The sequence below is a fragment of the Bos taurus genome, chromosome 5 (assembly GCF_002263795.3).
Source record: "Bos taurus isolate L1 Dominette 01449 registration number 42190680 breed Hereford chromosome 5, ARS-UCD2.0, whole genome shotgun sequence".
Taxonomy (NCBI): Eukaryota; Metazoa; Chordata; class Mammalia; order Artiodactyla; family Bovidae; genus Bos; species Bos taurus.
The window spans coordinates 101,862,616-101,883,577 of NC_037332.1; the positions used below are offsets into that span (position 1 = coordinate 101,862,616).

Genomic DNA, 20,962 nt, shown 5'->3' on the forward strand with positions numbered 1-20,962 from the left:
CCTGCCCTTCACAGCTTATATACTGGGAAGATATTTGAGGATAAAACGTGCTGTGTGAGAGAGGCTCTCAAGACTCTAGTTTTGTTACTCCAGCACCAGGTAACTCCCAAATTATGCTGGCTTCCTGTCACAACAGTAGTCCTCTGCTTGCCCAAGCCCAGATTCTGAATCATTAAATTATGCAATGAAATGACAAATTCCCACAGATAAAAAGAAGCTATAGATCCTGGACTAACATTGAAATAATCTCCACTCTTTAGAATTTTAGCATATTTAGTCCATGTTGTGTTAACAAATGTCAAATACATTTATGGTTTTGTAAAAAACATTTCCCAGCTTTTCAAGTTGTATCCAGCAAGACCCAGCAAGACACATTGGCCAGCTGTGAACTCCCCCATTCTCTCTGGCAGTGGAAAATTTTAGGGTTAATTCTCTACTTCATTATTTACTTAAAGTGCAGCACTGATAGACATTATTTAACCTTTCTTTACATCACTTTTATATATAAAAGGAGAGAAGAATACACTGAGTCTGTTAATGTTATTTGTTCAAGGGCTTTCAGAACAGGAATATAACTTATTTCTGCTCAGTGATAGAACCAGAAGGGCTTCACCAGTGGCTCAGTGGTAAAGAATCCACCTGCAATGCAGGAGACTCTGGTTAGATTGCTGGGTCAGGATGATCCCCTGGAGGAGGGCATGGCAACCCACTCCAGTATTCTTGCCTGGAGAATCCTATAGAGAGAGGAGCCTGGCAGGCTACAGTTCATAGTGTCTTAAAGAGTCAGACATGACTGAACCGACTAAGCACACATACACACTATTTCCCCCTCAAGATCACATAACTCCAAAATTTGAATAACAGAGATTCTTGACACAAAGTCTAAGAAAGGGTTGTATGGTTAGGGGAGCAGAAGAACATTCTCTGATTCCCAATGGAATCTGGCCAATGTCAATCAATGTTACCTGACATCATCTCTCATGCAAATTGTTCAATCCACTCAAAAGATCACATTTTTTGAAGCTAAGTATCCAGATCTGAAGTCTGAAGCTTAGAACCAAAAGTGAAATATTCTGGGGGTAAGCCAAGACATCTCAGAATCCATTTGTTTTTCAGTTCTGAATGACTATACCAAGGAGAAGGATTGTAATGGTAGATGATTCATAACTGCTTTCTGAGGCATCTGATGAGGCCAGTTCCTGACTCCACTCCCTTTAATCAACCCCTTTAACTCTTAGGTCAATGGCGTCAAAGTGTTTGTGGTTTGTAAGGAATCCATCCAGCTGCCAACTCGTTCCTGTGACTCTGAACTCATTTAACTGCTCTGGGAAGAGAGACCAACATTTCCTGTAAATCTTTCTCAGATGCTGTGCAGAACTCTACAGATCAGAATGTTAACTCTGATATGACCTTGTAACACCTTCTGTTTCAGACTACTCTCTAGAGTGTTTTCAACTTAATATTTCCTGTTTTATTTTCCTCCTATTTTTCAACCTTATTAATTCTCTTGCCACTGTTATAAGAAACCAGACCCAGCTGCTGCCCCAGTGCAATGACTCCAGTTCAGAATCAGCAGGGTCTGCAGCCTCAGAGGAGAGCGCCCCTTACTGTTCAGGTGAGGGTCCCACAGGACAGAAGACACTTCTCATTCTCCAGGTCAACGCCCAATTGTCCCATTTCTCTCTCCTCAGGCAGCAGACAGCTCCGCCTGGTGGACGGGGGCAGTCCTTGCGCCGGGAGAGTGGAGATCCTTGACCGGAGCTCCTGGGGCACCATCTGTGATGACGGCTGGGACCTGGATGATGCCCGCGTGGTGTGCAGACAGCTGGGCTGTGGAGAAGCCCTCGATGCCACTGTCTCTTCTTCCTTTGGGTCGGGATCAGGGCCCATTTGGCTGGACAACGTAAGGTGCACAGGAAAGGAGTCCCACGTGTGGAGGTGCCCTTCCCGGGGCTGGGGGAAGCACTACTGTGATCATAGTGAGGATGCAGGAGTCATCTGCTCAGGTATGTGCCAGGGTCCAGCCCTGGCTGATACAGGGTATTTGAAGGAGAGACGGCTTAGGCGACCTATTTATTTATTTATTCATCAAAGATATAAAGAGTAATAGAATGAGGATAGCTCAGTAGGAAAATTCAGTGGAGAAAAGAAGCGGAATAGCTTGGTTTACACGGAAGATCAATATAACCTGTGACACCAGGTTAGCTCTGACCACGGAGGCCGCAGGTGCCCTCTCGAATAGCGGAAGGTGCTCCACCTTAGACACCTTCTCAAGTGGGTCTTAGAAGCCCAGGCGAATAAATGGTCGCAGAGGATATTCACGCTCCAGATGGAGACTCAGCTGGAAATTGAGGGGAAGAATGACATGGGGAGACCAAGCTTTGGTGAGCAAGGCCCGTAGCTTTATTTTCAGCAGGGGCTTATATACCCTAAGTTACACATAGAGGATAATAGGGGATGCAAAGTCAGCAGTCTTTGATCCTTATCAAAAACCAGGGTTTCATTCCTGCAAATTTATCGTATACAAATGGTTTAGGTGATTTACATCATCTTCTGGCCAGAAGGCCTATTAACATTTTATGACTCTTGACAAAGACTTATCAACAAAGACTTATTTTCTCTAAGAGTAATTATTTTAAGGTTTGGTGCCATCTTCTGAAGATAAAATTACATTCCTATAGGGCTGATGTGTAATGGGTTTACAACAAAGGAAAGAATTTATTACCTTAAGGGTCTAAAGTTACTAACACCAAGGCCACTACTTATTTTTTCTACATACCAACTATATTAATTAATACACATTCAAGGATACAATTCAGGGGATGTGGAAACTTGGCAACAAACATTGGCTCATCAATGAAGTCTTTTACTAGTTTTATTCTGACAGTTTCTAACTCTCTGAGAGGCTCTAAGCTATTTGAATATCTCTGTGCCTCTCGAGGGTGGGAGACTGTAAACAATCATATACATAGCTGTAGGTGTGCGGGTAAACTTGTCAGGCGAGTTAGAGAGCCATCTGAGGGGTTTGGATTTAAACACTCCTAGTTGCCCAGGAACTTTATTAATTGGAGCTGTAAGTTAACTCTTTGACAGAGAGAGTGAGATGGTGGTGGGGGACAGCCCGCAGTAAAGTCAGAGGTGAGAGCACAAAGCAATAAAGTAGGCAGACTCTGGTTTTTTGGGGGTAGATGCTCGAGAATATCGTGTGGGGGGGGGACTCCCGAGGCTCGATCCCACCTTTGCGAATGCTGAGCCTCCTTCCTCATGACCTTTGTCACGAGTGGAATGTCTCTCACTGGCTCCCGGCAGGTATGATCAGTTTATTGCCCACCAGCTGGGAGAATGGAAAGTTCCAAGAAAGCTGGTGTCTGATCAGAGGGACAATAAGGGATGGGTGGGCTAGAGAGGACTGAGACAACTACCCATCTTCCCTGAGTGCCCTGTAGCTGTGAGCAATGAGCTTCATACACTTTCCTTTTACAAGTCTCTGCTATTCTTTTCTTTTCCAGTGGTCTTACCTGACACTAAAATAGCTTTATTTATTATCCCAGTTAAAATAAATCCTCATAATTTTTTTTTTCATAATTCACTTTTTGTAAGAGTGAAACATTTACTAACAGCCACATACACACTCTCTTTGCACAGGAAGGCTAGAAGAGGCAGGGACAAAAATTAGGATGTACTTTCCTGGGTGGAGTTGTTTCTATACAAACAGTGTGAGACATTATTTTGCACTAGGTTAGTAAGAGTGGGGGCTACTCCTACTATAGGAGGATATCATTTACATGTATAGAGGGTATCCCTACAAGGGTTATCATTTAACAGATCAGAGATTCTTATGGATTTGTGCCAGATTTCAAGTTTCCTTTGCAAATTTAGACATAAATGTTCATAGTTCTTTGATGGTAGAGAACTGTTGATGAAATGCTCTGACTCATATATTCTTCCATTGTTACTAGAAAGGTCTCTCTCTCCAATTTTTCCTTTAAAATATCTGTATAAATGAAACTTTTGAGGAACACTTAGCCATGTACTGACAGGTCAAAGGTGGAGGCAATAAAACTTGAATTTCTGTTTTATGATAAGAGATTATATAGTTTATACTTGATGACTTCAATGATATAAGAGAATTGCATTTGGGGGCTTATTTGGAAAAAGTGGACAAATATAATTTTTGAAGAAGGTGGAAAAGGTTTTATAGTAGCTGGGAGGAAGGAGAATGGCAATGGGAGCTGATGAAGGTAACTGTGAGGTTCTCTGAGCAGCACTGAGGCACCAGGTGTGGTGTGAAGAATGCTGCATGTGCCTAAGGACACAGGATGTGTACACAGAAAGAGACTAGACAAGGATATATCTTTATTATATTTAATATCTTTACTCACATCAGACTTCTATTTAATAGTTTTCTTGGAATAGTCCCACACTTATTCTTCCATGTAAATTTTAAAATCAAGTATAAAATAAAAATGACACATTATATCTCAGAAGTCTCTATCTTGATATGTATAAGACTTTATTGATTATTCAGCATATGTTTGAATATTTCACATGTATCAGGGTATATAAAACAGAATACAAGAAGTACTCCTTTCTTATTCTTTCTAAATTTTTAATCTCATAGAATTAATAAAACAATATCAATAACCTCATATATGCAGATGACACCACCCTAATGGCAGAAAGTAAAGAGGAACAGAGGAGAGCCTCTTGATGAAAGTGGAAGAGAAGAGTGAAAAAGCTGGCTTGAAACTCCACATTCAAAAAACTAATATCATGGCATCCAGTCCCATCACTTCATGGCAAAAAGATAAGGAAAAAATGAAAACAGAGACAGACTTTATTTTCTTGGGCTCCAAAATCACTGCAGATAGTGACTGCAGTCATGAAATTAAAAGATGCTTGCTCCTTGGAAGGAAAGTTATGACAAACCTAGATAGCATATTAAAAGCAGAGACATTAATTTGTGACAAAGGTCCATACCATATAGTCAAGTTATGTTTTTTTCCAGTAGTTATGTGTGGACATGAGAGTTGGATCATAAAGAAGGCTGAGCGCTGAAGAATTGATGCTTTTGAATGGTGGTGTTGGAGAAGACTCTTGAGAGTCCCTTGGACAGCAAGGAGATCAAATCAGTCAATCCTAAAGGAAATCAACCGTGAATAATTTATTGGAAGGATGGATGCTAAAGCTGAAGCTCCAATACTTTGGCCACAAGAAGTTCCTCCACAAGAAGAACTGACTCACTGGAAAAGACCCTGAGGCTGGGAAAGGTGGAAGATGGGAGGAGAAGGGGACTACAGAGGATGAGATGGTTGGATGGCATCACTGACTCAATGGGCATGAGTTTGAGTAAACTCCGGGAGATAGTGAAGGACAGGGAAGCCTGGTGTGCTGCAGTCCATGGAGTCACGAAGAGTCTGACACAACTGAGTGACTGAGCAACAAAAACAACCAGTTAAATAAAAATGCTTTAATTAGAATGTGTAGCCTGTGACCAAACTCCCAGCCAGAGGACTAAGGGTCCTAACCTGGGCCTCTCTGTTCAGTTCAGTCACTCAGTTGTGTCCGACTCTTTGCAACCCCATGAATTGTAGCACACCAGGCCTCCCTGTCCATCACCAAAATCCATACCCCACGTCCAAGGTAAGAGAAACCCAAGTAAGACGGTAGGTGTTGCGAGAGGCATCAGAGGGCAGACACACAAACCATAATCACAGAAAGCTAGTCAATCTAATCACATGGACCACAGCCTTGTCTAACTCAATGAAACTAAGCCATGCCATGTGGGGCCACCCAGAAGGGCGGGTCATGGTGAAGAGGTCTGACATAATGTGATCCACTGGAGAAGGGAATCGCAAACCACTTCAGTATTCTTGCCTTGAGAACCCCATGAACAGTATGAAAAGGCAAAATGATAGGATACTGAAAGAGGAACTCCCCAGGTCAATAGGTGCCCAATATGCTACTGGAGATCAGTGGAGAAATAACTCTAGAAAGAATGAAGGGATGGAGCCAAAGCAAAAACAGTACCTAGTTGTGGATGTGACTGGTGATAGAAGCAAGGTCTGATGCTGTAAAGAGCAATATTGTATAGGAACCCAGAATGTTAGGTCCATGAATCAAGGCAAATTGGAAGTGGTCAAACAGGAGATGGCAAGATTGAACATCGATATTCTAGGAATCAGCAAACTAAAATGGACTGGGATGGGTGAATTTAACTCAGATGACCATTATATATACTACTGTGGGCAGGAATCCCTTAGAAGAAATGGAGTAGCCATCATGGTCAACAAAAGAGTCCGAAAAGCAGTACTTGGATGCAATCTCAAAAACGACAGAATGATCTCTGTTCATTTCCAAGGCAAACCGTTCAATATCACGGTGATGCAAGCCTATGCCCCAACCAGTAATGCTGAAGAAGCTGAAGTTGAATGGTTCTATAAGACCGCCAAGACCTTTTAGAACTAACACCCCAAAAGGATGTCCTTTTCACTATAGGGACTGGAATGCAAAAGTAGGAAGTCAAGAAACACCTGGGGTAATAGGCAAATTTGGCCTTGGAATACGGAATGAAGCAGGTCAAAGGCTAATAGAGTTTTGCCAAGAGAATGCACTGGTCATAGCAAACACCCTCTTCCAACAACACAAGAGAAGACTCTACACATGGACATCAGCAGATGGTCAACACCGAAATCAGACTGATTATATTCTTTGTAGCCAAAGATGGAGAAGCTCTATACAGTCAGCAAAAACAAAACTGGGAGCTGACTGTGGCTCAGATCATGAACTCCTTATTGCCAAATTCAGACTTGAATTGAAGAAAGTACCAAAACCACTAGACCATTCAGGTATGACCTAAATAAAATCCCTTATGATTATACAGTGGAAGTGAGAAATAGATTTAAGGGACTAGATCTAATAGACAGAGTACCTGATGAACTATGGACGGAGGTTCGTGACATTGTACAGGAGACAGGGATCGAGACCATCCCCATGGAAAACAATGCAAAAAAGCAAAATGGATATCTAGGGAGGCCTTACAAATAGCTGTGAAAAGAAGAGAAGTGAAAAGCAAAGGAGAAAAGGAAAGATATAAGCATCTGAATGCAGAGTTCCAAAGAATAGGAAGGAGAAATAAGAAAGCCTTCCTCAGCCATCAATGCAAAGAAATAGAGGAAAACAACAGCATGGGAAAGACTAGAGACCTTTTCAAGAAAATTAGAGATACCAAGGGAACACTTAATGCAAAGATGGGCTTGAAAAGGACAGAAATGGTATGGGCCTAACAGAAGCAGAAAATGTTAAGAAGAGGTGGCAAGAATACACAGAACTATACAAAAAAGATCTTCATGACCAAGATAATCACGATGGTGTGATCATTCACCTAGAGCCAGACATCCTGGAATGTGAAGTCAAGTGGGCCTTAGGAAGCATCACTACCAACAAAGCTAGTGGAGGTGATGGAATTCCAATTGAGCTAGTTCAAATCCTGAAAGATGATGCTGTGAAAGTGCTGCACTCAATATGCCAGCAAATTTGGAAAATCAGCAGTGGCCACAGGACTGGAAAGAGTCAGTTTTCATTCCAATCCCAAAGAAAGGCAATGCCAAAGAATGCTCAAACTACCGCACAATTGCACTCATCTCACACACTAGTAAAGTAATGCTCAAAATTCTCCAAGCCAGGCTTCAGCAATATGTGAATCATGAACTTCCAGATGTTCAAGCTGGTTTTAGAAAAGGCAGAGGAACCAGAGATCAAATTGCCAACATCTGCTGGATCAAGGAAAAAGGAAGAGAGTTCCAGAAAAACATCTATTTCTGCTTTATTGACTATGCCAAAGCCTTTGACTGTGTGGATCACAATAAACTGTGGGCCTCTCTGGGGAGATGGAAATGGATAAATAATAAAAGGCAAAGAGATCATCCTCTCTCTCATCATTCATTCTTATATCAGTGGTCAAGCTAATCCTTCAATTCTTTAATTTCTGTGGTATCTTTTCTGTTCTCTCCTGATCTCTACAGCACATTTGTATTCTGTTACATCATTCTTTTTGAGACTTCAAAGTTCACATACTTATGCAATCAGAGTCCTTGGCAAGGACAAACTCCACCATGTACATAAATAACCATGAGCACACTCAGAAACCATGCAAATTATTTAAAAAATTGTTCTTTATGACGTGCAGGGATTGTTTCCCATTGGATTACCATTTCTGTATCTAAATAGGGTCGCTAAAGGATGAAATCATGATCAAGAGTCTTTTCCTTGGTCTCTCTCTCATACTCCATCCACTCCCCATTTAACTCACCCCACCTCTCCCTACAGAAGTTCTTCCCTTTTGGAGTGTCCTTTCTATCTATTTGTAGCTCTTAAGATTGTTTATTCTTTTGTGCATTGAGGGAAATGGGAAAGGGTAGCACTGTTAGGTGGAAAATGGGAGGAGCACAGGGGATAAAAGGTGTTAAAATCTTGCTGGCCAGGTATTTGGTTTCCAAATCTATATTTCATCCCTATTGAGTCTTTTGCAATTTAGAAATCACTAAAATATATATGGCTTGTTTGCTCTCTGCTCTCTTCCTCTCACTCTCCTTTTTTATAGCTTGCTGGCTTCTTATCTCAGAAATCCAAATAGGAAAGGCATGTGCAGTTTGCATATAGTTAGGGTTAGAATACAATTATCATCACGCCTTCACATTTGCTAAGTATCTCATGTCTAGTATGAAGTAATCAACTAACTCAGTTGTCTTGCATAATCCCACTGAGACTTCACTTTCTCTCAGGGGTGTTTATAAATCCTAGGTTTTTAAGAAAGATGGCTAGGACCATTCCTTCCCTCTCCTATGACTCTCTGAGCTTTCATCATTTCCAAACTTTTAAGTGAACAACTTCTTTCACAATTAAATTACCTAATTGTGACCTAATGCCTGTACTCATATCCAGCCCTCATGATGTTTCCTGTCCTCAGTGACTTGAACATTGGCTCCGAGAGAAAACTGGCCAGAATTCTAGCCCCAGAAATCTCAGGATGACCTTCTAAACTTTTCTGGCTCTTAGGCCTCTAACCTCTTGAATCCCATGGTCTTTTTTCACTCTCAGTTAGTTCAGCTCTGCACCCGTTTGAATGTCTACCACTGTGCAGTTTCTTTGGGCACTGTAGTTTCCAGGCCCCTAGATAGGAATTAACATTCCTAACCAATATATATTCTTGGGATTCAGCCATTCCAAACTGACCCTGCAATCCTTCTGGATATCTCTTCAGAAACTTGCTCATGAAAATGCAATTTGACAATGACAGGCAAATTCTCTCTTCTTATCCCCTCTTTTTCCACTGCTGGAAAGAAAAGCTTTCCCACCATTGCCTGTGAGGTGTTGTTTCCATTTGTTAAGCCAGTTTCATGAACAGTCAGTGGGTTTGTTCTTTGTTTCTCTTAGGATTTGTGCGTCTGGCTGGAGGGGATGGGCCCTGCTCAGGGCGAGTTGAAGTGCATTCTGGAGAAGCCTGGATCCCAGTGTCTGATGGAAACTTCAAACTCTCCACTGCTCAGGTCATCTGTGCAGAGCTGGGGTGTGGCAAGGCTGTGTCTGTCCTGGGACATATGCCCTTCAGAGAGTCCAATGGCCGGGTCTGGGCTGAAGAGTTCAGGTGTGAGGGGGAGGAGCCTAAGCTCTGGTCCTGCCCCAGAGTGCCCTGTCCAGGGGGCACTTGTCACCACAGTGGAGCTGCTCAGGTTGTCTGTTCAGGTGAGATTCATGGCAAGACTTAACTTCCATGTAAAGTCAGTTCAGCTAAAAATAAATAAATAAATAAGACTTTGCTGAAATCCTGTCTTTTTCTATCAGTGTACACAGACATCCGGCTCATGAAAAATGGCACCTCTAGTTGTGAGGGGCAGGTGGAGATGAACATTTCTGGACAATGGAGAGCACTCTGTGCCTCCCACTGGAGTCTCGCCAATGCCAATGTTGTCTGTCATCAGCTCAGCTGTGGAGTCGCCATCTCCACCCCAAACAGAGCAGAAGGAAGTGATCAACTCTGGAAAGCCTGGTTTCACTGCTCAGGGACTGAGTCCTTCCTGTGGAAATGCCCTGTGACTGCCCTGGGTGTTCCTGACTGTTCCCATGGCAACACAGCCTCTGTGATCTGCTCAGGTAAGAGAGGGAAGGGCTACTATACCTTGGATGCTCCTGGAGTGAAATGTCCCCAAAGCAGAAAGTAAGGGAAAACAGGCTTAAAAAGGAAGATATTCTGTAGTGAAATGTTTATTCTTGTTACTGAACTTAGGTTTTAGCTGCTCATTACTCAAGAATCCAATACTGAGAGAAAAGTGCGGGGTAAAATTAAAGACAGCTTTATTGAGGAAATCAGCAGTTCTGGGGAGACAGAGGATTAATGTACCAAGAACCAGCTCCTTCTTGATGATCAGAGGCAAGAGTTTTTTAATTGAAATTTCAGGAGTGCACAGGTGGAGGTTTTGTCAGGTCTGACAAAATGTGGTCCACTAGAGAAGGGAATCGCAAACCACTTCAGTATTCTTGCCTTGAGAACCCCAAGAACAGTATGAAAAGGCAAAAAGACAGGACACTGAAACATGAACTCCCCAGGTCGGCAGATATTTGCCCAATATGCTACTGGAGATCAGTGGAGAAATAACTCCAGAAAGAATGAAGAGTTGGAGCCAAAGCAAAAACAACACACAGTAGTGGATGTGACTGGTGATAGAAGCAAAGTTTGATGCTGTAAAGAGCAATATTGCATAGGAAACCAGAATGTTAGGTTCATGAATCAAGGCAAATTGCAAGTGGTTAAACAGGAGATGGCAAGAGTGAACGTCGACATTTAGGAATCAGTGAACTAAAATGGACAGGAATGGGTGAATTTAACTCAGATGACCATTATATCTACTACTGTGGGCAAGAATCCCTTAGAAGAAACAGAGTAGCCATCATAGTTAACAAGAGTCCTAAACGTGGTACTTGGATGTAATCTCAAAAATGACAGAATAATCTCTGTTTGTTTCCAAGGCAAACCATTCAATATCACAGTAATCCAAGTCTATGCCCCAACCAGTAATGCTGAAGAAGCTGAAGTTGAAAGGTTCTATGAAGCACCTACAAGACCCTCTAGAACTAACAACAACAACAAAAGATGTCCTTTTCATTATAGGGGGCTGGAATGCAAAAGTAGGAAGTCAAGAGATACGTGGAGTAGCAGGTAAGTTTGGAGTACAAAATGGAGTGCAAAATGAAGCAGGACAAAGGCTAAAAGAGTTTTGCCAAGAGAATGCACTGGTCATAGCAAACACCCTCTTCCAACAACACAGGAGAAGACTCTACAAATGGACATCACCAGATGGTCAACACTGAAATCAAACTGATTATATTCTTTGCAGCCAAAGATGGAGAAGCTCTATACAGTCAGCAAAAACAAGACCGGGAGCTGACTGTGGCTCAGATCATGAACTCCTTATTGGCAAATTCAGACTTAAATTGAAGAAAGTAGGCAAAACCACTAGACCATTCAAGTATGACCTAGATAAAATCCCTTATGATTATACAGTGGAGGTGAGAAATAGCTTTAAGGGACTAGATCTGATAGACAGAGTGCCTGATGAACTATAGGTGGAGGTTCGTGACATTGTACAGAAAGCAGTGAGAAAGACCATCCCCAAGAAAAGGAAATGCCAAAAAGCAAAATGGCTGTCTCAGGAGGCCTTACAAATAGCTGAGAAAAGAAGAGAAGCAAAAAGCAAAGGAGAAAAGGAAAGAAATACTCATTTGAATGTAGAGTTCCAAAGAATAGCAAGGAGAGATAAGAAAGCCTTCTTCAGTGATTGATGCAAAGAAACAGAGGAAAACAATATAATGGGAAAATCTAGAGATCTCTTCAAGAAAATTAGAGGTATCAAGGGAAATCTTCAAAGATGGGTACAATAAATGAAAGAAATGGTAGGGATCTACCAGAAGCAGAAGATATTAAGGAGAGGTGGCAATAATACACAGAAGAAATATACAAAAAGATCCTCATGACCCAGATAACTAATATGGTGTGTTCACTCACCTAGAGCCAGACATCCTGGAATGCAAAGTCAAATGGGCCTTAGGAAGCATCACTACAAATAAAGTTAGTGGAGGTGATGGAATTCCAGTTGAGCTCTTTCAAATCCTAAAAGATGATGCTGTGAAAGTGCTGCACACAATATGTCAGCAAATTTGGAAAACTCAACAGTGGCCACAGAACTGGAAAAGGTCAGTTTTCATTCCAATATCAAAGAAAGGCAATGCCAAAGAACACTCAAACTACAGCACAGTTTGTGTAGTTGTAGTGTGTGACAACTACTCATGTCACATGCTAGTAAAGTAATGCTCAAAATTCTCCAATCCAGGCTTCAACAGTACATGGGCCATGAGATTTCAGATGTTCAAGCTGGATTTAGAAAAGGCAGAGGAACCAGAGATCAAATTGCCAGCATCCATTGGATTATCAAGAAAGCAAGAGAGTTCCAGAAAAATATCTACTGCTTTATTGACTATGCCAAAGCCTTTGACTGTGTGGATCACAACAAACTTTGGAAAATTCTTCAAGAGATGGGAATACCAGACCACCTTATCTGCCTCTTGAGAAATCTGTATGCAGGTCAAGAAGAAGCAACAGTTAGAGCTGGACATGGAACAAGAGACAGTTTCCAAATAGGGAAAGGAGTATGTCAAGACTGTATATTGTCACCTTGCTTATTTAACTTATACTCAGAGTACATCAAGCTACACGTAGGGTTGGATCAAGCACAAGCTAGAATTCTGGTGTCTGAGACTGTAAAGCATCTGTCTGCAATGCAGGAGACCTGGGTTCCATCCCTGGGTCGGGAAGATCCCCTGGGGAAGGAAATGACAGCCCACTCCAGTACTCTTGCCTGGAAAATCCCATGGACGGAGGAGCCTGGTAGGCTGCAGCACATGGGGTTGCAAAGAGTCGGACACGACTGAGCGATGTCATTTTCACTTTCAAACTATTATTATTTTGTCCTATTTGACTGTTTTCCTTCGTTTCTGATTTTTGTTCATTTCTGTGATTAAATTTATTCTTTGGCTAGGCTTTTCTACAAACAGAGGCACGTGGAGGACACAAGGGTAGGCTGTCCTGAGAAGGCTCCGTAAGGTCCTGCTCCATAACATTCTCATTGTTCACTCATTTTTTCAGGGGAAATAAGTGCTAAGAAATGCTAAGAAGTGCTATGTCAGGGAAAGAAATGCCTAGATGAATAATATTTTTTATGAAACATTATTATTTAAGGATAATAATAGAGAACAAAGTACAAACAATAAGTGTACACCTAGGTCATATTTCCCAACCCAGATCTACAAAGAGAACATTCACAGCACCACAGAATCACTATTGCCTCCCAATAGCTGTGTCCTCCTCCTCTCCAGGGAAGACTGCTTACCTAAGACTTGTACTGCCATAGAATATTTTGACAGTTTGTGAACTTTATGTAAAACCATACAGTATGTTTTATTTTGAGTCTAATGTCTTTGACTCAAAACTGTGTTTGAGATTCACTCATGATGTTGTTTATGGCAACATTTTTATTCATTTTTATTGTTATATAGTATTCCTTTGAATGATCACATGACCATACACTGATCCATTCAAGTGATGGCAGAGATTTGAGTTTATTTCCAGTTCTTGACTATTACAATGGTGCAAATTACCATGACGATGACTTTTGGCAGAAATATTTTTTATAATTTTTGTGTGTTTAATTTTTGGTCTTATATTTTTATTTTCTTAATGGTATGCTGTACTTCAATGAGCCAAGTTGCTAATCTTAAGTTTGACTTATCAACTTTTTCTCTGTACATGTAGTGCTCCTTCAGTCAGTCAGTTCAGTTCAGTCACTCAGTCATGTCCGACACTTTGCGACCCCATGGACTACAGCACACCAAGCTTCCTTGCCCTTCATGATCTCCTGGAGCTTGCTCAAGCTCATATCTATTGAGTCAGTGATAACATCCAATCATCTCATCCTCTGTCATCCCCTTCTCCTCCTGCCTTCAATCTTTCCCAGCATCAGAGTCTTTACCAACGGGTCAGTTCTTCTTATCATGTGGCCAAAGAATTGGAGCTTCAGCTTCAGCATCAGTCTTTCCAATGAATATTCAGGATTGATTTCCTTTAAGATTGACTGTTTGATCTCCTTGCGGTCCAGAGGACTCTCAAGAGTCTTCTCCAACATCACAGTTCAAAAGCATCAATTCTTCAGCACTCAGCTTTCTTTATGGTCCAACTCTCACATCCATACTTGACTATTGGAAAAACCAAAGGTTTGTTGGACCTTCGTTGGCAAAGTAATGTCTCTACTTTTTAATATGCTATGTAGGTTGGTCATAGCTTTTCTTACAAGGAGCAAGCGTCTTTTAATTTCATGGCTGCAGTCACCATCTGCAGTGATTTTGGAGCCCAGGAAAAGAAAGTCTGTCACTGTTACCACTGTTTCTGCATATATTTGCATGAAGGGATGGGAACAAATGCCATGATCTTTGTTTTTTGAATGTTGAGTTTTAAGCCAACATTTTCATTCACCTCTTTCACTTACATCAAGAGGCTCTTTAATTCCTCTTCACTTTCTGCCATAAGGGTGGTGTCATCTGCATATCTGAGATTACTGATATTTCTGTCAGCAATCTTGACTCCAGGTTATGCTTCATCCAGCCTGGCATTTCACATGATGTACTCTGCATATAAGTTAAATAAGTAGAGTGACAATATACAACCTTGAAGTACTCCTTCTCAGTTTTGAACCAGTCCATTGTTCCAGTCCACAGAGGTCCTTATATCCTTCTGAAAAGAACTTTGTCTACTCCAAAATCACAAAAATGTTCTCTGAGAATATCTCACAGAAGTGTAATTATTTATCTTTTGCATATAATTGTACACTGCTTCTAGGATTATATCTGTGTAGGATAGGGTCAAGTGTCGTGTTTTCATATGGGCATCCAGTTGACTCAGAATCTTTTTTCTGAAAAGACTATTCCCCACTGCAGTGTCAGCTTTGTGATAAGTGAAAGGGCACATATGTCTGAGCACTTCTTTTAGACTCTCTATTCTGTTCCACTGTATCATTTGTCTATCCTTGCACCTGTACCACATTTTCTCAATTATTGTAACTTCAATAAGTCTTGAACCTTCTCTGGTGGCTCAGATGGTAAAGAATTTGCCTGCATTGTGGAAGACCTGGATTTGATCCCTGGGTTGGGAAGATCCCCTCGAGAAGGGCATGGCAACCCACTTCAGTATTCTTGCCTGGAGAACCCTCATGGACAGAGGAGCCTGGTGGGCTACACTCTGTTTGGTCACAAAGAGTTTGACATGACTGAGTGACTAAGCACACACAGTAAGTCTCAGTTCAGTTCAGCCGCTCAGTCATGTTTGACCTTTTGCAACCCCATGGACTGCAGCATGCCAGCCCTCCCTGTCCGTCACCAACTCCAGCAGTTTACTTAAACTCCTGTCCATTGAGTTGATGATGGCATCCAACCACCTCATCCTCTGTCGTTCCCTTCTCCTCCTGCCTTCAGTCTTCCCCAGCATCAGAGTCTTTCCCAATAAGTCAGTTCTTTGCATCAGGTGGCCAAAGTATGGGAGTTTCAGCTTCATTATCAGTCCTTCCAATGAATACTGAGGACTGATTTCATTTAGGATTGACTGGGTGGATCTCCTTGCAGTCCAAGGAACTCTCAAGAGTCTTCTCCAACACTACAGTTCAGTTGAATCTTTCCCAAATTACTGACCCAGGAAATCATGAGCAAAATTAAAAAAAAAAAAAAAAAAGTCCTTCAACTGCTAAGTTTGGGGGAAATTTTGTTATACAGTATTATTAAACAGGCACTTACCATATTACTAGCATTTCTAAATAGAGGAATATTTATCCTCTGATCTTGCATTTTACTGTTTCTACTTTATGCTGATCTGATGTGCTGATACACGCCTTCTCTAGTTCTTAATTCAGTTATTAACTTTTACAGCTGTAGAATTTTCATTTGATTTTGTTGTCATTTCTCTGCCAAGATACACATTGTGTTAATTCTTTGAGAACTTTAATCATGGCTATTTAAATTCTCTGTCAGACTATAAAACTCCTAGAGGAAAACATAGGTAGAACACTGTTTGACATTAATTGCAACAAGGTCTTTTTTGACCAACCTCCTAGAGTAAGGAAAATAAAAACAAAAATAAACAAGTAGGGCCTAATTAAACTTAAGAGCTTTTGCATAGAAAAGGAAACCATAAACAAAACAAAAAGACAACTCTCAGAATGGGAGAAAATATTTGCAAATGAAACAACTGACAAGGGATTAATTTTCAAAATACACAAACAACTCAATATCAGCAAACCAAGCAACCCAATGAAAAAATGGGAAAAAGACCTAAATAGACATTTTTCCAGATATACAGATGGGTAACAAATACATGAAAAGATGTTCAACATCACTAATTATTAGAGAGATGCAAGTCAAAATTACAGTCAGGTATTACTTCACACCAGTTACAATGTCTATCATTAAAAAAATCTACAAACAATAAATGCTGGAGAGAATGCACAGAAAAGGGAATCCTCCTACATATGGGTATGTAAATTGGCACAACTACTATGGAGAACAGTATGGAGGGTTCCTGAAAAAACTAAAAATAGAACCATTGTAGGACTCAGCAATCCCACTCCTGGCCATATACCTGGAGAAAATCATCATTCAAAAAAATGCATTCATCCTGATGTTCACTGAAGTGCTATTTACAACAGTCAGGACACAGAAGCAACCTAAATGTCCCTCACAAGAGGAATGGATAGAGAAGATGTGATACATATATAAAATGGAATATTACTCAGCCATAAAAAGGAAAAAAAGTTGTGTCATTTGCAGAGACATGGATAGACTTGGAGATTGTCATGTAGAGTGAAGTAAATCAGAAAGAGAAAAACAAATATTGTATAACATCACTTATATGTGGAATCTAGAAAAATGGTAGAGATGAACTTAATGCAAAGCAGAAATAGAAACACCACATAGATAACAAATATATGGATACTAAGAAGGAAAATGAAGAGTGGGATGAATTGGGACATTGAGACTGGCGTATACATTCTATTGGTGTGCTGTGCTTTGTGCTTAGTCCCTCAGTCGTGTCCAACTCTTTGTGACTCCGTGGACTGTAGCTCTCCAGGCTCCTCTGTCCATGGGGATTCTCCAGGATAGAATAGTGGAGTGGGTTGCCATGCCCTTCTCCAGGGGATCTTCCCAACCCAAGGATCAAACCCAGGTCTCCTGCATTGCAGGTGGATTCTTTACTGTATGAGCCACCAGACTCAAAAGCCCTACACTATTGATACTAAGTATAAAATAGATATCGCCTGGAGAATCTCGTAGACATGGAGCCTGACGGGCTACAATCCATAGTGTCACAGAGTCGGACACGATTGAAGTGATTTAGCATGCACACACACATAATAACCTATTGTATAGCACAGGGAACGCTACTCAGTGTTCTGTGGTGACCTAAATAGGAAGTAAATCCAAGAAAGAGGGGATATACATACATACATACATATATATATGTGTGTGTGTGTGTGTGTATGTTGTTGCTATTGTTTAGTTGCTGAGTTGTGTCCAACTCTTTTGTGACCTCTTGGACTGCAGCCTGCCATGTTCCTTTGTCCATAGTACTTCCCAGGCAAGAACACTGGAGTGGCTTGCCATTTTTTTCTCCAGGGGATCTTCCCAACCCAGGGGTGGAACCGCAGTCTCCTGTTTGGCAGGCAGATTCTTTACCTTTGAGTCATCTAGGAAGCCCATATGTATAACTTACTAAATTTGCTGTACAGCAGAAGCTACCACAATATTGTAAAGCAATTATACTCAAATAAAAATTAATAAAAATAAATAAAATAAATTATCTGTTAGGTAACTCTAAGAGCCAAATACCCTGGGAAATTTTCTAATGTTTCTTTTTCCTCTTGGTTTTCCATGAAATCTCTTTTATATACATATTTTTAAAAACACAAACACTGTAGATGAGAAATTGTACAAATCCTTCAGAAAGGATCTTGTTTTGCTTCTTCTGTTTAAGGGATAGATTTAAGGACAGACCAACTTATTTAAACCCATTCTTAAGGCAAAGCTTGGCTTAAAACAGGAATTGTGGCCTTGTCAGTATCAGGGCTCTTCATAGAGAAAGGAAGTACTAAAATTATGATAACTTTACTGGTATGTTGCAGCTTTCATCTCAGCTCCATCATTGGGTCATTATTAATATTATTTTTTTTTTTTTGAAATTTTTTACTTTATATTGGGGTATAGCCGATTAACAGTGTTACTATAGTTTCAGGTGTACAGCCAGGGACTCAGCCATACATATACATGTATCCATTTTCCCCCAAATTCCCCTCCCCTCCCAAAAATTATTTAGTTTAACTGAGTTTCCTGTTGTTCAACCCTTGCAACCGTCTAATCATTGCTGTTTCTTCAGGAAATCAGACCCAGGTGCTGCCCCAGTGCAACGACTCCGTGTCTGAACCGGCAGGGTCTGCAGCCTCAGAGGAGAGTGCTCCCAACTGCTCAGGTGAGGGTCCCACAGGACAGAAGACCCTTCTCATTCCCCAGGTCGACGCCCCATTGTCCCATTTCTCTCTCCTCAGACAGCAGACAGCTCCGCCTGGTGGACGGGGGCGGTCCCTGCGCCGGGAGAGTGGAGATCCTTGACCAGGGCTCCTGGGGCACCATCTGTGATGACGGCTGGGACCTGGACGATGCCCGCGTGGTGTGCAGGCAGCTGGGCTGTGGAGAAGCCCTTAATGCCACGAGGTCTGCTCACTTTGGGGCAGGATCAGGGCCCATCTGGCTGGACGACCTGAACTGCACAGGAAATGAGTTCCATGTGTGGAGGTGCCCTTCCCGGGGCTGGGGGCGGCATGACTGCAGACACAAGGAGGACGCGGGGGTCATCTGCTCAGGTCTGCGCTGCACACTGTCCACTGGCAGGGGGAGGGATGGCGCCCTGGAGGACGGGGATCTGAGCCCCAAGGGAGAGATGCTGAAAGGACCAGAGAAGGAGGCTTCCTTCCATGGAGCCTGTCTTTCCAGCAGACAAGAAGATGAGGTGCTTTTATTTCCTCCTGCAGCAGCTGACAATCTGGTCCTTTCTTCTCCATAGTGTTTCCTGGCAGCCTTTTCTCACAGTTTTTCTGTGAGAGCCTTTTCTCACAGTTTTTCTTGAAATCAGGGCTCACCCTTCTGGTACATATGGTAGAGAAGTCTTAAAGCCACGGTGCTAATTTTTGTTTGTTCTGTAACAAATTGCCACATAGTTAATGGTTTAAAACAACGTATTTATTTCCTTACACTTCTGTAGCTTAGATGTCCAGCAGGGATCTCACTGGACTGGGATCAAGGTATCAGCAGGGCCACAACACTTCTGAGCCTCTGGGAGTCTGTTTCCTGTCAAGCTTCTAGAAACTGCCTGCCTTCCTTCACTCATAACCCCATTCTGTTCATCATCAGACGACCAACGCTCCACCTCTCTAACCATTATCCATATTCACATCTCCCTCTAGCCAGACTGAAGAAAAGTATTCTCCTTTAAAGGACAGTGAGTCTAAGAATGTGATTAGGCTGTGCTCAGGTGGTTAATCCACCATATTTCAGGTTAATCTCACCATCCCAAGGTCCTTACCTTAATCAAAAGTCCCTTTTGCCAGATAAGGAAACAGTCACAGATCCATTATTCCATCTGCCTCCACACTGTCCACATCACATCCCTTTCATACACTCTTTTAGATGTTTTGTCAGGAAGCAGGAGTCAGCTCCCTCTCCCTGCAGGTGTCCAGGTTGGTCTTCCTCTCAGTTCATATCCACTACATCATGGTGGTAGAAATATTTAGAAAGACAGACACAAATTGACAAAGTCAGATAGAAAAGAGACAAGTTTCACTCTGGTCATCTAATGGATTTGCTTCCTCAGCTGGGTCACAGATAAATGTTCACAATTTGGGGGAGAGAGGAAAACCCAGAGCACTGAGTGGAGTGCTCACTGTGTCTGTCTCCTCTCTTTCAATCTTAGAGTTCCTGGCCCTCAGGATGGTGAGCGAGGACCAGCTGTGTGCTGGGTGGCTGGAAGTTTTCTACAACGGGACCTGGGGCAGTGTCTGCCGCAGCCCCATGGACGATGTCACCGTGTCCATCATCTGCAGACAGCTTGGCTGTGGGGACAGTGGAAGTCTCAACTCTTCTGTTGGTCTCAGGGAAGGTTCTAGACCCCGGTGGGTAGATCTAATCCAATGTCGGAAGACGGATACCTCTCTCTGGCAGTGTCCTTCTGACCCTTGGAAATACAGTTCATGCTCTCCAAAGGAGGAAGCCTACATCTCATGTGCAGGTGACTTATGTCTGTTTCTGTGTCTGTCCCAACCCTGTAGGATGTTATTAGTGAGATTTCATATTTTAAAATCTAAGTGATGGGTTTAAGTTGAGTTTATAAAATGAATTTTGGATGGAGCTAATTTGATCCACATGTTTCAAACTTTCTTTATTAAAAAATTTTGATATAATTGACATAACTATTGTTTGCCATTGCAACATAGTGGTTATGAATTTTTGTATATTGATAAATGATCACTGCAGTAAGTCTAGTTATATCCATCACCATATATGTAGCTAAATATTTTTCCTATATGATAAGAATGTTTAAGGTGTATTTTCTCACCATCTTTCAAATAGACAATATGGTATTCATTATGGTCACCATGCTCTCTTCACTTATTAATTTTATAACTCACGTTTATACCTTTTGACTACCTTTGCCCACACCAAATCCTCTACCTCTGGCAGCCACGAACTACTCAGCATCTATGAACTTGCTTTTTGCTTTAAGATTACACATATAAATGAGATCATATGTTGTTTTCTTTCT

At 41.6% G+C, this 20,962-nt stretch overlaps 1 protein-coding gene across 4 annotated transcripts in view; it reads left to right on the forward strand.

Moving 5' to 3' along the window:
• LOC751811 (WC1 isolate CH211) overlaps positions 1-20,962 on the forward strand; it is a 42,574-nt gene that overhangs the window by 12,550 nt on the left and 9,062 nt on the right. For all 4 annotated transcript variants that reach the window (XM_059887255.1, XM_059887256.1, XM_015471297.3 and 1 more), the window contains exons 2-7: positions 1,692-2,006; positions 9,436-9,744; positions 9,844-10,152; positions 18,524-18,616; positions 18,693-19,007; positions 20,114-20,428. In XM_059887255.1, the coding sequence (XP_059743238.1) occupies positions 1,692-2,006; positions 9,436-9,744; positions 9,844-10,152; positions 18,524-18,616; positions 18,693-19,007; positions 20,114-20,428 (1,656 nt within the window). The remainder of the gene's footprint in view (positions 1-1,691; positions 2,007-9,435; positions 9,745-9,843; positions 10,153-18,523; positions 18,617-18,692; positions 19,008-20,113; positions 20,429-20,962) is intronic.